This window comes from Sinohyriopsis cumingii, chromosome 18 (genome assembly GCF_028554795.1).
Source record: "Sinohyriopsis cumingii isolate HCF-2022 chromosome 18, ASM2855479v2, whole genome shotgun sequence".
Lineage (NCBI taxonomy): Eukaryota > Metazoa > Mollusca > Bivalvia > Unionida > Unionidae > Sinohyriopsis > Sinohyriopsis cumingii.
In genome coordinates this window covers 76,865,398-76,878,841 of record NC_142978.1, presented here as the reverse complement: position 1 = coordinate 76,878,841, position 13,444 = coordinate 76,865,398, and the positions used below count along the sequence as shown (strand labels likewise).

General features: G+C 33.2%; 1 protein-coding gene across 1 annotated transcript in view; it reads right to left on the bottom strand.

Annotated features, from left to right (window-relative positions):
* The window catches only part of LOC149777021 (homeobox protein cut-like 1), a 195,892-nt gene that overhangs the window by 70,575 nt on the left and 111,873 nt on the right, over positions 1-13,444 (bottom strand). The window contains exon 6 of the mRNA XM_089941788.1: positions 6,497-6,629. Coding sequence (XP_089797914.1) covers positions 6,497-6,629 — 133 coding nt within the window. The remainder of the gene's footprint in view (positions 1-6,496; positions 6,630-13,444) is intronic.

Here is a 13,444-nt window from a genome sequence, read left to right as displayed (position 1 = left end):
AACAGATCTGTATTATGTCAACTAATTTGCATCAATACCTAGTAATCACTAAAACAGAACTATGTTTTAAAAGTTTGAAGTGCATAACATAATTATAAAGAATGTAACATGGCATGCGTTATGACAGGTTTCTGTTGTATTTAATCTAATATCATACAAATCAAACACTGATGTAGCTTGTTTACATGTGCATATTCCTGCTCCACAACTGTTGTATCTCTCAACACTTGAAAGACCTAGGTGGATATGAAAGGTTTATTAACAGAGCAGGGGCATATTCTCTTGATCAGTATTGGTAACCAGACTGTTTTGGTAGCTGGCGTCACACCTGAATAGTGTTAATGACCAGATGACAAAATAAATAAAAACAAACACAAACAAATCCTCGAAGGTCTTGTGGAAGAAATGTCATTTTTGGCAAATGAGAACCAATCAATTTCACATCATTTAATGCCCAGTATTTGCACGGGTTTTATAAACCATTTTCACAACACTCTCACTAATAATGCTTTAACATATCTGCAACATCTAGTACAACACAGAACATACCTCAGTATAACACTCTCTCAATAATAATGCTTTAACGTATCTGCAACATCTAGTACAACATAAAACATACCTCAGTATAACACTCTCACTAATAATGCTTTAACATATCTGCAACATCTAGTACAACACAGAACATACCTCAGTATAACACTCTCTCACTGATAATGCTTTAACATATCTGAATCTATCATTACAACAGAGAGCATACCTCAGTATAACACTTTTATAATGCCTTCACATATTTGTATCTACAACACAGTACAGACCTCAGTACAAAAATCCCTCATTTTAGTAAAACTGGGTCAGGTCCCATGAATCTAAGTATAGCATATGAAACAGAACTTCTTGCTCAAACAATATTTCATAAAACTTCCTTAGTTTGCTTAAAATTAAAAATCTTGTTGTTTAGCAAACTTCATTTGTCAACCTTAAGTGGTACTATATTTCTTATGTCAAACAGGTGTTTGTCAACAAGGCGGAAGTCCCGGAAATTTAAAAGTGTTCTTATTTTAAAAAAATACACAGCTGTAACAGCTGCTTCTTGTTCCAGTGGAGCGATTGAAACCACCAAAATTTCTTCAAGTTCTGTCTCAAGTAACAGTAGACAATGAACTGAGTTGATGAGAACATTTTCTTTGTGCCACATGCAACTCTTAATTTAGATTTAATGCTTTTGGGAAAGGGTGATGCATATAATACACAGAATTCTACAACATGCATGCAGATATATCACTGATACAGAATAATAATGAAATAATGACTACTGTCATTGTGCCTTCCCTCCCCCTCTCTCTCCAATCATTTTTCATTATTAGTCACTGTTGTCATGATGAATATGTTGTAATATAGGTATTATATCAGGAAAGGGCTACTTTAAGTTGTTACAACTTGTACCCGATCCCAATGTATCATAAAGCGACAATAGAAAATGTTTAAACAAATATACATGTAACTAAAATATTTAATTTTTCTAGCGCTCAAGCAAGTTTTGCTTAATCCTCCTTACAATATTTTTACCAAATATGTCCGAGTAAAAAAAGTATTAAAAAACTGCAATAAAAATGGATTTCTTTCATAATGTCATGACATTCTAATCAGGTCATATGCATATTAATACAAATATGCAATTAAAATGTTATAGGTATACCTCAAGAAATGTTTGCATCAACATGCTTGCAAGGTTTTGCAAGAGAAAATCAAAAAAAGCTTATAAATGTGCAAAAAATTCACAGAAAATGAACTGGACTTAGGAAAGTAAAACACAGAAAAATATGTCATAGAAAGAAAGTCTCAGGAAAGAATTCACAAGAAACAAATTAACTGAAAAAAGTAACAATTAGTAGGCAAACAATTATGCCAAATTTTATTTAATACATGTTGAACCTTTTTATTATTCAGCAGTATTATGAGGTTATTTTGGAATCTATAAAGAAATTTTAAAAATCAACAGGCTTAAATTGATGATAAATTATAATTTAAAAAATAAGTTAAAATCCATTCCATACATCTGAACCTCCCAAAATGAGGTGTCTCTTGACCTCCAGTCACTCACTGCTAAAATATCTTCTATGCTTATGAAAAGATGAATAAGCTGATAATATTGGTCCATATCATTAAAATTAAATTGTTTTCTGTACCTTTTTTTATTGCATTTAATTTTTCTTATGCCTTTCTTGGTCAAATTATGTGCATAAAATATGCAAATATGATATTTATTATAAACTCATAAACACTTATTTTAAATTGCATGAATATTAGAGGTTAAAATATATATTACTTTTTCTCAGTAATTCCCATTTTAAGATCAAAATTAAAGAAAATATCTCTGTATTAAAAACTGAAGGCCAAAGGAAAATTCTGATTTCTTCAGACTGACTATCAGGGGTTAAAAATCCACTCACCCATCTTGAAATGGCAAGTGAAAATTGAAGGGCACTAGTACATTTTCTAACCGCTTTCCCAAATGCAAGTGTTGTTTCAGGGCTGACCACTGTGTTCCTCTTTAATGGAACGATATATTTCCAAGAATACTGCCAACTTTGGTAAATGAAATTCCATGCTTTTTACTGATAGTTTGTTTCTATTTATGTTGATCAAATTCATGCAAGTGTTACACTCTCATTCTTCAGTACTAACAACTTAATGAGGAGCAAACTGGTTTTAATTTGTAATTGCTTAGAACTAGAGCTGGAAGGATCACAGAATAACTTTGGAAGACAACTGTTCAATGTTATATTGCCAACTTTTACATTTCTATAATAGTTGGCTGAATCAAGTTTTTCTGGGAGCAAAACCAACTTGGTATTTGCATGACTAAAGGTCACTGAAAAAAGGTGTAACATTGACAGTCAACAGACTAGATACTACTGTTTTGCTTAAGCAGGAAATGAGGTGACACTATCAATGCAGTAAAAACTTTTTAAAACAAGTAATTAGAGACTATCTCAAAAAAGTAGGCAAGATAGCAATAAAATACAGGTGTTAAAATGTTATGACAAGTCAACACATCTCAAAAGGTGTTTTATGTCAGGCTGACCATGGAATGAGCAAATATATAAACCCCAAGGAGTAAATTTTCTGTACCTTGCCAACTTTTTATGGATGGAAGTGACAGTATGACTGTCAAGAAAACAAATTTCCTAAGGCCAAAAAAAATGTGCAAAAGTTTGCAAAAATATCAAATTGATAGTTTTGAATACGGTGTAATCTGTCACCTAATTTTACTTTTAAAACACATTTCAGTTATATCTTACCACAGTAGTGTGTTTCAGGGTTCTCCCTAAATATTCTAAAAAAATGACACAAATACAAAAATGAAAAATATCAAAACTTCAGATGATATCCCTATATATGGTACATGTACTATCATCAAGCCACCAAGCCAATAAACACTCACCACTTCCCCTTTTTGCAAAATTGTGGAAAAATGTTTACCAAAGTTATCTTGATAATAAGCATACCTCTTACTTTTTGAATGTTCTGGACTGGCTCCAATGTCTTATCATGAGAAATACCATATATACTCGCTTAAAAGTCAAGTCCAACAGCAAACTATACCAACCCAGACTTCGAATAATGTGCTAGCAGATCTGAGTCTATGCAGTTTGATTGGAGTAATCAGTAGAACAAAAAAGACTGAGCTGGATTTGTAAGCTCATTATGCTAAGGCAGATCAGGATCTGTGCTGTTTGCAGTTTCAGTCGACTTATAAGCGAGTGTACATGGTACTGCAAAAACCAAATGAGCACATGTATCAACAAGAAGTACCAGCACCAGCTCATGGATAGAATTATCATGATAAATACCACAATCGATGCTAATTTCAAATGTAATATTTGGAACAAGTTGAATAATTTTCTTTCTTTTGCAAGCCAAAGTTTGAAATTATTCAACAAGCTTCATCAATTTCATTTGAAATGAGTACAAATTAAAATTTTCATTTATCATATAAACCTCCCCAATGATTTTACTTACTAAAATTGGTCTTGTTTAGTGAAATTACTCTGAAGTGCATCCAGATGCAATATACCTTATACATTTGTCCTATATGTGATGTCATGTTGTCATTTGTAACATCACGATGTGTTATTACATGGAGTAAAATAATATAAGTTTATGATTCCAAACAACAAAGTAGTCATTTGACAAAATGACTTACAGAAGAGCACTAAATAGTTTTAACTCCATAAAGAGGGATCTACCGGCAATCGCTTCTGTCACAAGTCTTGACTGTTAAAAAGAGGGTTTTTACAGGGAAAACCTGGTTCTTACAAGGCAACATATGCATCAATTTTGTAGAAGGTGATGGGAAGAGAGACAGAAGGAGACATCTCCATAAAGACATCTGCCACCCTTTGTATATAGGACTTTGTTTCACAAATAAGAGACCCTGAAAATACTGTCAGCTTGCACGTATTACTCATGTGTGGCCCAAAATATAAGACTATATAGGTACAAGTAGAATTTTTTTCCCAATGCTTTTACTGCATCTCGTGTGGTTCAAAATGACTAATATTGTCAAAATTAAGGCATAGCCCAAAAGTAGAGACCAAGAAGACTTTGACAGACGTCCGACGGACCTGAGCTGTATGGAAGTTGAGCTAACTTGAATAATATCTTATAAAACACTAGAAGATCTAAAATACGATATCCTGTTTGATTCTGAAGTTTCTGCTGTCTGCAATTTATATTAATATTAAAATATGTTACTATGGTATACATGTACATAGACTAAGACACTATAAAAATATATTATACCACTGTATTGCTGCATTAGCATAAACTGTTACAGCCACATCTGGAATGCTGACTGACAAAATGATTCCAAAATGCAGAAAAATTTACATACATGTTTTAACACTGTATAAATTAGAATGTTAACTATTTTGTAAGATCGCAGTTATACTATGAACACTTAAAAATATGAGCAACTGTATCAACATTCAATCCATCTTTCATTAATGGAAAACTCCTTTCTTCATATCTACAAAATAATGAATAATGAAAAAGTAATCTGAAGATTTCAGTAAGACAAAAAAAATCTGACCAACAGTGAGAACTGATTTGTGATATCAACATCCCTAACCAATCAAAAACCTTTTACATGTTATTACTCTATTCTCTAGAAATCATGAAGTCATAACAAAATAAATAGGGGCATTGGGTGGCAGAGTGATCTAAGGCGCACACCTTTACAGATCACTTACACATCTCACCTGTGTGAGTTTGAGTCTCAACTCAACCAACATGGATATATGAGATAGCCCAGCAGTGGCTTCCTGTGTGTCACTCTTTCTTCCTGGGGTTTTCCTAGGTTCTTCTTACACCGAATATAATGGACACAATGTATGGTCTATCATGTGCTGAAAAATGGCAATAAACCCACCACACACACAAAAAAAAAAACAACACAACAAATTCAATAAAATACAAACATTTTGAGAAACTCAGCAACTCTGGTGGACGGGTCATGATAGATCAAATAACGGTGGAAACAGACATTATAATTAAAGGTTAATTTATCAAATTAATAATAAACAACAAAAAAATAGAGAAAAAGTTGAATTTAACTGTATCAAGATTTTCATACCAATATTCCATTAAAAAAACTCAACTTAAAAGATCATTTTTAGAATCCATGGCAATTTAGTTCTTCCCACCATCATAAAAATATAATTATGAGTTTTGTTAATAATAAGCAAACTTATGTCATATAAAAGATGAGTGTAATCATTGATTTATATTATATCCTACTTATTATTTTATTTGTCTCATTTTTTACTCGACTGAAGGAAGCAGTTAAAAGGGATGATTTAAATAAATGTCCAAACAGCTTGGCAAATACTTTTTTTAAACCATAATAAAACACTTCCTGATTCTAATTAATTAAATGACATTGGTTTGGTTTGGTTTGGTGTTTTGTGGCATATTAACACAAATAAATGTTCAGTGCCAAGGCAACTAGAGTAAAATGCCTTGCTCAATAACACATCAAAGCAGCTAACCGTGACTAATCCAATGCTAGGTTTTGAACCTTCACTCCTTTGGTCTTAACTCTAGCATGCAAACCACTTAGACACTGAGGGTCCTAAAACATGCATGTGACTTACCCTGACATTACAGTAATACAAATTTATCTTTATTCCAAAGCCACCATGTCTAATATCAAAACAGTAACCATTTTACTATTATTCTCCCTCAAGAGATGGATGTGACCTTCTATAAGAAGCCAGCTTTTCATTAGCCTTATACAAATGGAAAACTGTACCTTGCAAAATGAATTTAATCTACCACAAGTGTATTAACTTCAAAATGCAAAATGGTAGCATTGCACAAAATAGGGAGAATCTGGTTAGCATTTAATAAAAATCTTCATATAATACATATTTTCAATTTTTTTTTACAAATATAATTTATCAAGAAAATGGAAAAAATTATTAAAACTTACTGCTTTGTAAAGAAGAAACTTTGGCCTCTGCTTCCCCAAGCTTCTTGACTATTGATAACTGAGTTTCTTGTAGGTGTCGTTCCTTTTCTGCAAATATCCGCTGTAGTTCTCGTTCTTTTTCCTTGGTTCGTGCCTGAAAAACATCCAAAATCTTTTTACTTGATCCTTCAAAATTGAAAGTCAATTAAACAAACTCTGGAATTTTTTGCTCTTGACTCTATAAATTTATTTGTCCTGTTGAGAACAATTCCTGTAATGTGATTTAATGAATTGATTAGTTCCAAACAAATCTGTCTAAATGAGATTTGCAAAACTGCATCATTATTGCTAATAGGAGATCCAATGAATATCATTTACATCCACAGGCAAACTTATTGTGACTCCTGAAAATAAAAGTCCATTTCCTCATATAAAACAGAATAATCACTCGGGATATAGTGTAAATCAGTGTCCCTCAGTAAATTCCACACTCCAATGCAAAAAATAATACAACACAGAAAGTGCAAAATCTCTCAATTACATGATGACACCATCTGATTAAATAAGTTTTGTGGCCTCTTTAAGAAAAATGTCTACTGAAAATTGTGTATCTTATTAGACATACAGTCTATCACTCGTTTTCCATGTCTTCATGCCAACTCTCAAACAGAGAATGTGAAAATTAATATATGCAACAATCAGGTTTACTTGTCAAGTCCAGTGCTTGAGTCCAGATTGATCTCTTACCCCACCTAGTCTTGTTTTATTGGTCCGCTGATTTGCTGGGAACAAGAGATATTAATCAGCCAAGCATGACTGACTACACATATATATCAAAGGCAGCGACAAGTTTGATATTTCTATTTGTACTTAAGGCAAAGCAGACAATCTATTAATTACCTACTGCCGCAGAGGTGATCAGTGGAAGGAGAATTAATAAAGTGACCTCAGAGATAGTGAAATTTGGTGATCCCACCCAAATCAAAGATAATTTGTCACACCTATTGTTGATTTGGAGGAAAAATAAAAGCCAAGAATTATGATGGTCAGCTAATAAGCCAAAAGGTGAGAATAAAGAGAGTGATCAAAATCTTAAAGTTTTGTTTACCCTTACCTGATGTTTATTAGTACCACTGTACAAAGACTAATATATCAGATATGTATACATAGCATAGAAAGGTAAAAATTGTCTAATATTTCCTATTTGCATAGGAGCTATTTTTGTCATGACAATTTACCCAAAAGAAAGAACATATACCTCCTTCAGAATTTTAATGACCTAAAAAGAATCTCACTGAAATGTACCCAGATCTACTTTCAGAACAAGATAATAGGCCAGAATGTACTTACATGTCTAGCATTTTATGGGGGGGGGGGATTAAGATGTCAACCATTCTTTTGATAATTAAATATTGACCTGTATCTTCATTATTGAATTAACAAAACTGCTGAAAATCTGCGTAATTCCTTACAATTTAATGAAGAATAATATAATGATAACATCTGTCAAGGCTTTATTTTCCCTTAAAAGACTAGCAACTTTATTGTCAGCAAAGACTTTGATTTTAAAATGTATACAAAGGATGGTTGTAAGCTAAATTTTAAAAATTAAATTAAAATTAAATAAAAAAATACCAACAACTTAGTTTTTTAAATTGGCATTTTTAATCTGTAAAATAAATACAAATTGTTCATATAAACTTTTTAAAAAACTGACACATCTCAAATAGTTGGCACTGTTCCTTCAATGGACCAATATTTTAAAATTTTAAGCTAGTGCAACAAGTCAAAACTTCCCTAACTTGTACATAATGATTGTCTATTTCAGCAAGTGCAATATTTATTCACAATCTTTTCAATCAATGTTAATAATCTTTACTTCAACTAATAAAAGTCAAGATATCAAAGAGTATTATAAAACCATAATCTCGCACAAACTGGGAAACATGGAAAGAGAGACAGGAATGAATACCTTGCCCTCACTATTCAACCGTATAAATATGTGAATCTGGAGTTATCTCCCTTTGCACATATCCCACAGTTGATCTGTCCTACGTTTACCAAGCACAAATAATGAAGTCTGGTATTATGGAGAAGGGAAAGTGTAGTGCATGTATTTGGGTTGGGTTGGTGGTGGTGCAGTGTATGCAATGTAAGTCCCTTATCTTATTCTTTCTTAAAGACAGTCCTTTTATTGACTGGATTTAATAAATAAAAAGAAGAATTATCAGTCAACATTCATGCCTCTGAGAATCTGATCAAATTCTGAGAATTGAAGATGACGAGGAAGAAGCAAATTAGGCTAACTTGATGGCCTTGTGAATTCAACTTCAGCAGTTCATGGCTGCAAGTGATATATTAACAATGAAAGCACCACATTTAAAGCCTGCATGAAACACACTGTAAATGAAGAGACATCTTGAACATAAAGGGCACTTGATGGAATCCTGATTGAAAAATATCTAATAAATGTCCATCGTGTAACATCTTTGCTAGTTATCATATATACTTGCTTTTAAGTCAAACTGCAAACAACAGGGTCTACATTGTTTTTTCTACTGATTACTCTAAACAAACTGCACAGTCACAGATCTGCCATCGTATTATGCAATGGTAGATCTGGGTCTCTGCAGTTGGACTCAACTTATAACCGAGTGTATTTTGTATGGTTCTGATGTCTTAACCATCTCTGCAGAAACATTTAATAGATCAAAATCATGACAATTAAAGTTGTTCACCTATGGGACATTTGGCCTAACAAAGACAAAAGAATATTGGTTTGTCCTGACTGTCCATTATTGCAGCATATCAAGATAAAATAAGATATTCCTGTTACTGCTGCTATTGTCCTAAAAGGCTGCAAGTGGCATATTAAAATTCCTGCTTAATTACCTATAAACAGCACTCAGGTAATACCACATATATTTGCTTATAAGTCCAGTCCAACTGCACAATGCACAGACCCACATCTGCCACTGCATATAGCACCGGCAGATCTTGATATGTGCAATTTGTTAAGGGTAATCAGTAAAACAAACAATATATACTCTGGTCTGCTGGTGCATTATGCTATGGCAGATCAAGATTTATGTTTGCAGACTCAACTTAACTTAAGAAAGTACATATAGTAATCAGTTCTTGACAACACTGAAAACATGAGGGATGGTAAGACTAAGACTGAAGAAAACAAATGAGGAGATAGGTATTGTATACAAGCTCTAAATAATTTTTATTATACTGGTCGTTCTCTAAATTTTCATTTCCTTATGTCACTAAAGAATTTACATTAAATATCTGAAACATCTGAGGAATTTCTGTGGTGATTTTCTTTATAAAGCATATTCTACCACTGTTTCAAGTATTAACTCCTGAGGAATATTCATTAGATAAAACTACTAACAGGAATAATAATATACCTATTTTTCCAGTGTCTCCATGATATAAACTGCCCTAAAAGGTCACTGGTTCGATACTTTGTTCCTAATTTTAGTAGTTGTTGTTGTTGTTGTTGTGGGGTTTAATGCCATCTTTCAGCACACGATAGGCTATACATGGCGGCCAGTATTAATGGTGGAGGAAGAACCAGGGGAAACCCCCCAGAAAGAACCACCAACCCATGAGAAGCTACTGGTAAGCTTTCTCACATACCCACATTGACTGAATCCAAGACTCGAACCAGTGCAGACAGAGGTGAGATGGCAGTGATCCGTAATGGAGAGCGCTTTAGATCACTTGGCCACTCGGGGCCCCCACTAATTTTAGTAACAACACACAACTTGTTATTACTACTATTAGTGTCTACTCTTTTATGGCACAGCAACACAAGTGGGTTATTTAGTGCACAGATGCTGATGTGGACTTGCCTGATGGTAGGATCTGAATCTGTATCCTTTCAGTTTCAAGTCTGGCACAAAACTACCAATCCACGATGGCTTTCTCTATTATTATTACAGACGTAATAAAAACTATACTCAGTAAAAGAGAATGGACACTATACCATAAGCTTAGAGGGACTAAAATCCCTCCAATCTAACAATACAGCAGGGATATATAAAACCACATCTATATGTTACTTAACAGTTGTTTGTAGCTGACAGTAGAAAATTACAAAAATGGATGAGCAGAATTTATTCTTTTATTTTTTTTCATTCTAAAAATTTGTGTAAAGTAATGGTCAGCTTATATTCAATGCTTGAGTTGAGTCTGATTATATTTTGGGGTAACATACAAATTAAATCATAAGAAACATCATATGTGGCATTTCTTATCCTCCCAGGCCTCAACAAAATCCCTAAACAGAAAATTTGGGTTACTGAAAAAGCAAGTAATATGTGTCAGCCAACATGCCAGTCACATTTTTTCTTATTACATAATGTATGAACCATATTACAAAAACTATACGATCTTCGTAACTCTATGCGAAGTAAGTGTATACAGAACAAAATGACACTTCGTTTTTTTGCTGGAAAAATAAATGTATATATGTATGTCATTGAAAACATAAAGGGCATAACAACTTATTCTTCTTAGAACTGTTCTTTTCCCAATCAAATTCTCACAACTATATAACATATCTATTTATCTTATACTCATTCTGACTTTTCCTATATGCATACTTTGTTATTTTTCTTAATAAAGTAACATACATGGCTGAAAATGTTTCATTAAATTATCAAAACTTCATTTGTAACTGTATCATACACAGTACAATTGCTAGGCACGTATCAATAATAACAGCACAGAATCCTCACTAATTTCAACTAGTTATGTGCTCATGCAAAATGGATGGCTAACTATAGTGCTTTAAATTATGTAAACACAAAACCTGATCAAGGTGTGATAGACATACAGACAGGTGAAAGGAAATATAAGCAAGAGTAACACTATATGTCCCCATGACTTTTACTGTGGAGCTTAAAAATATTTTATGCAGGATGGAATATTTAAATCAAACCTCTATTCTATTATCATTCATCAGCTAGTACAGGGTTATTTTAACCTTTAAGAGTTATCATAGGAAGAAAGAATGCAAAGCTTCCTTAGACACCTCAAGATTTAGTGGAATTACTTACATGCCTTTCAAAAACCATTTATTTTGTACTTAACTTTTTATATCGTAATATTTTATATAAAATCATGCCATAAAACTATAATTTTTTTCTTCTAATTTCTTTTAACAAAATAAACTTTTTCTTCCTCAAAATATAAACATCAGGTATTTAAAAAAATTTATAATTAATCTTGTACCAACAACTATTTTTAAAATTGAATAAAATAATTAATATCTTTACTTCAAAAAAATATTTTAATGGCTATGCATACTATGCAGGAATACCTTTAAAAGCAAAAGGCCCATGTGTACTGTACCTGATACTGCTCACCTGGATTGCAATGAAATATAGTCTTGCAAAGTAACAAGCTCAGCTGATCAAATGCAAGATCACTACACTACTAGGGAGTGCTTGCAGTTAATTAGAACTGTTGAAGACCATGATGATATAAGCTTCTGTACGAAGTTTGAGCAAATCCAATCTAAATTTTTGCCTCTAGTGTAGCAACAAGCATCGCTAATCAGATATAATATTACCTCATAAAATGTGTTAATCTGGTTCATCAACTTATTTAGCATCCTGAAGATATAAAACTATTTAAATTGCTAGTGTTCACAAACTTGGCCAATCAGATGAAGAAAAAAAACACCATTAGGATGAGTGAATCTCATTCATTTTGAAACTAGTCTGAGATCTTGATGGTTTTATTTTATTTTCGAGACTGATCCATTTCAGACCTGAAATGTGACTTTGAGTGGAAACCAGCTTTAGCAATCTGACGGAAGATCTACTGAATGTACATGGATGTTACCCACTATTGAAATCATCCAAGATCTTGAGGATATAAACCCTATTCCATCTCTGATCAAAATCATAGCAGATACAAGGTCTCCAGGTTGGTTGCTAGCAATTATTGACAGATACAAGTCAAAAGGTTAGTTGCTAGCAATGATTGACAGAAACTAGGTCTCCATTGTGGCTGCTAGCAATTATTGACAGATACAAGTCTCCAGGTTGGTTGCTTGCAATTATTGACAGATGTAAGGTCTCCAGTATGGTTGTTAGCAATTATTGACAGATACAGGTCTCCAGGTTGGTTGCTAGCAATTACTGACAGAAACAAGGTCTCCAGTGTGGTTGTTAGCTATTACTGACAGAGATGAGTCTCCAGGTTGGTTGCTTGCAATTATTGACAGATATGAGGTCTCCATTGTGGTTGCTAGCAATTATTGACATATACAAGCCTCCAGGTTGGTTGCTAGCAATTATTAACAGAAACAAGGTCTCCAGTGTGGCTGCTAGCAATTATTGACAGATACTGGTCTCCAGTGTGGTTGCTAGCAATTATTGACAGAAACAAGGTCTCCAGTGTGGTTGCCAGCAATTGTTGACAGATGCACTACAGATGCAGCAATACCATTAAGCTCACTTACTCTTAAGGCCAGCTGAGCTAATGTGTTCTGTGGAACCTGCTTTTTATCTGTGAATGGTCTTAGGATTCTGTTTACAAATCTAGGTACTGTACAAACTTTAAACCAACAGCAAATTCTAACAAAACTGCAGCTGAATACAGCCACTGATGAATATGACATGTCACTTTCAAGAATGTCAACATTTCACCCTAGCATTGTTGATGACAATAAAAAGTGATACCTATGACGCCATTCAAAGATGATAAATACTTAATTTCTGCAAGATAAATACTTCATTTCTGCAAAATGTCACACGACTCTTGCACACAACATATGACGTAGTAGATTTCATCTCTTACATTCTGTGAAATATAGTAAACAACATATTTCAAAATTTGTTGGAAAGTATAACATGTACTAATTCTGTGAATACAAACTGTGCATACTCACAAGTATAGTCCAAATGCAAACTGCACAAATCTGCTATCACATAATGCACCTGAAGA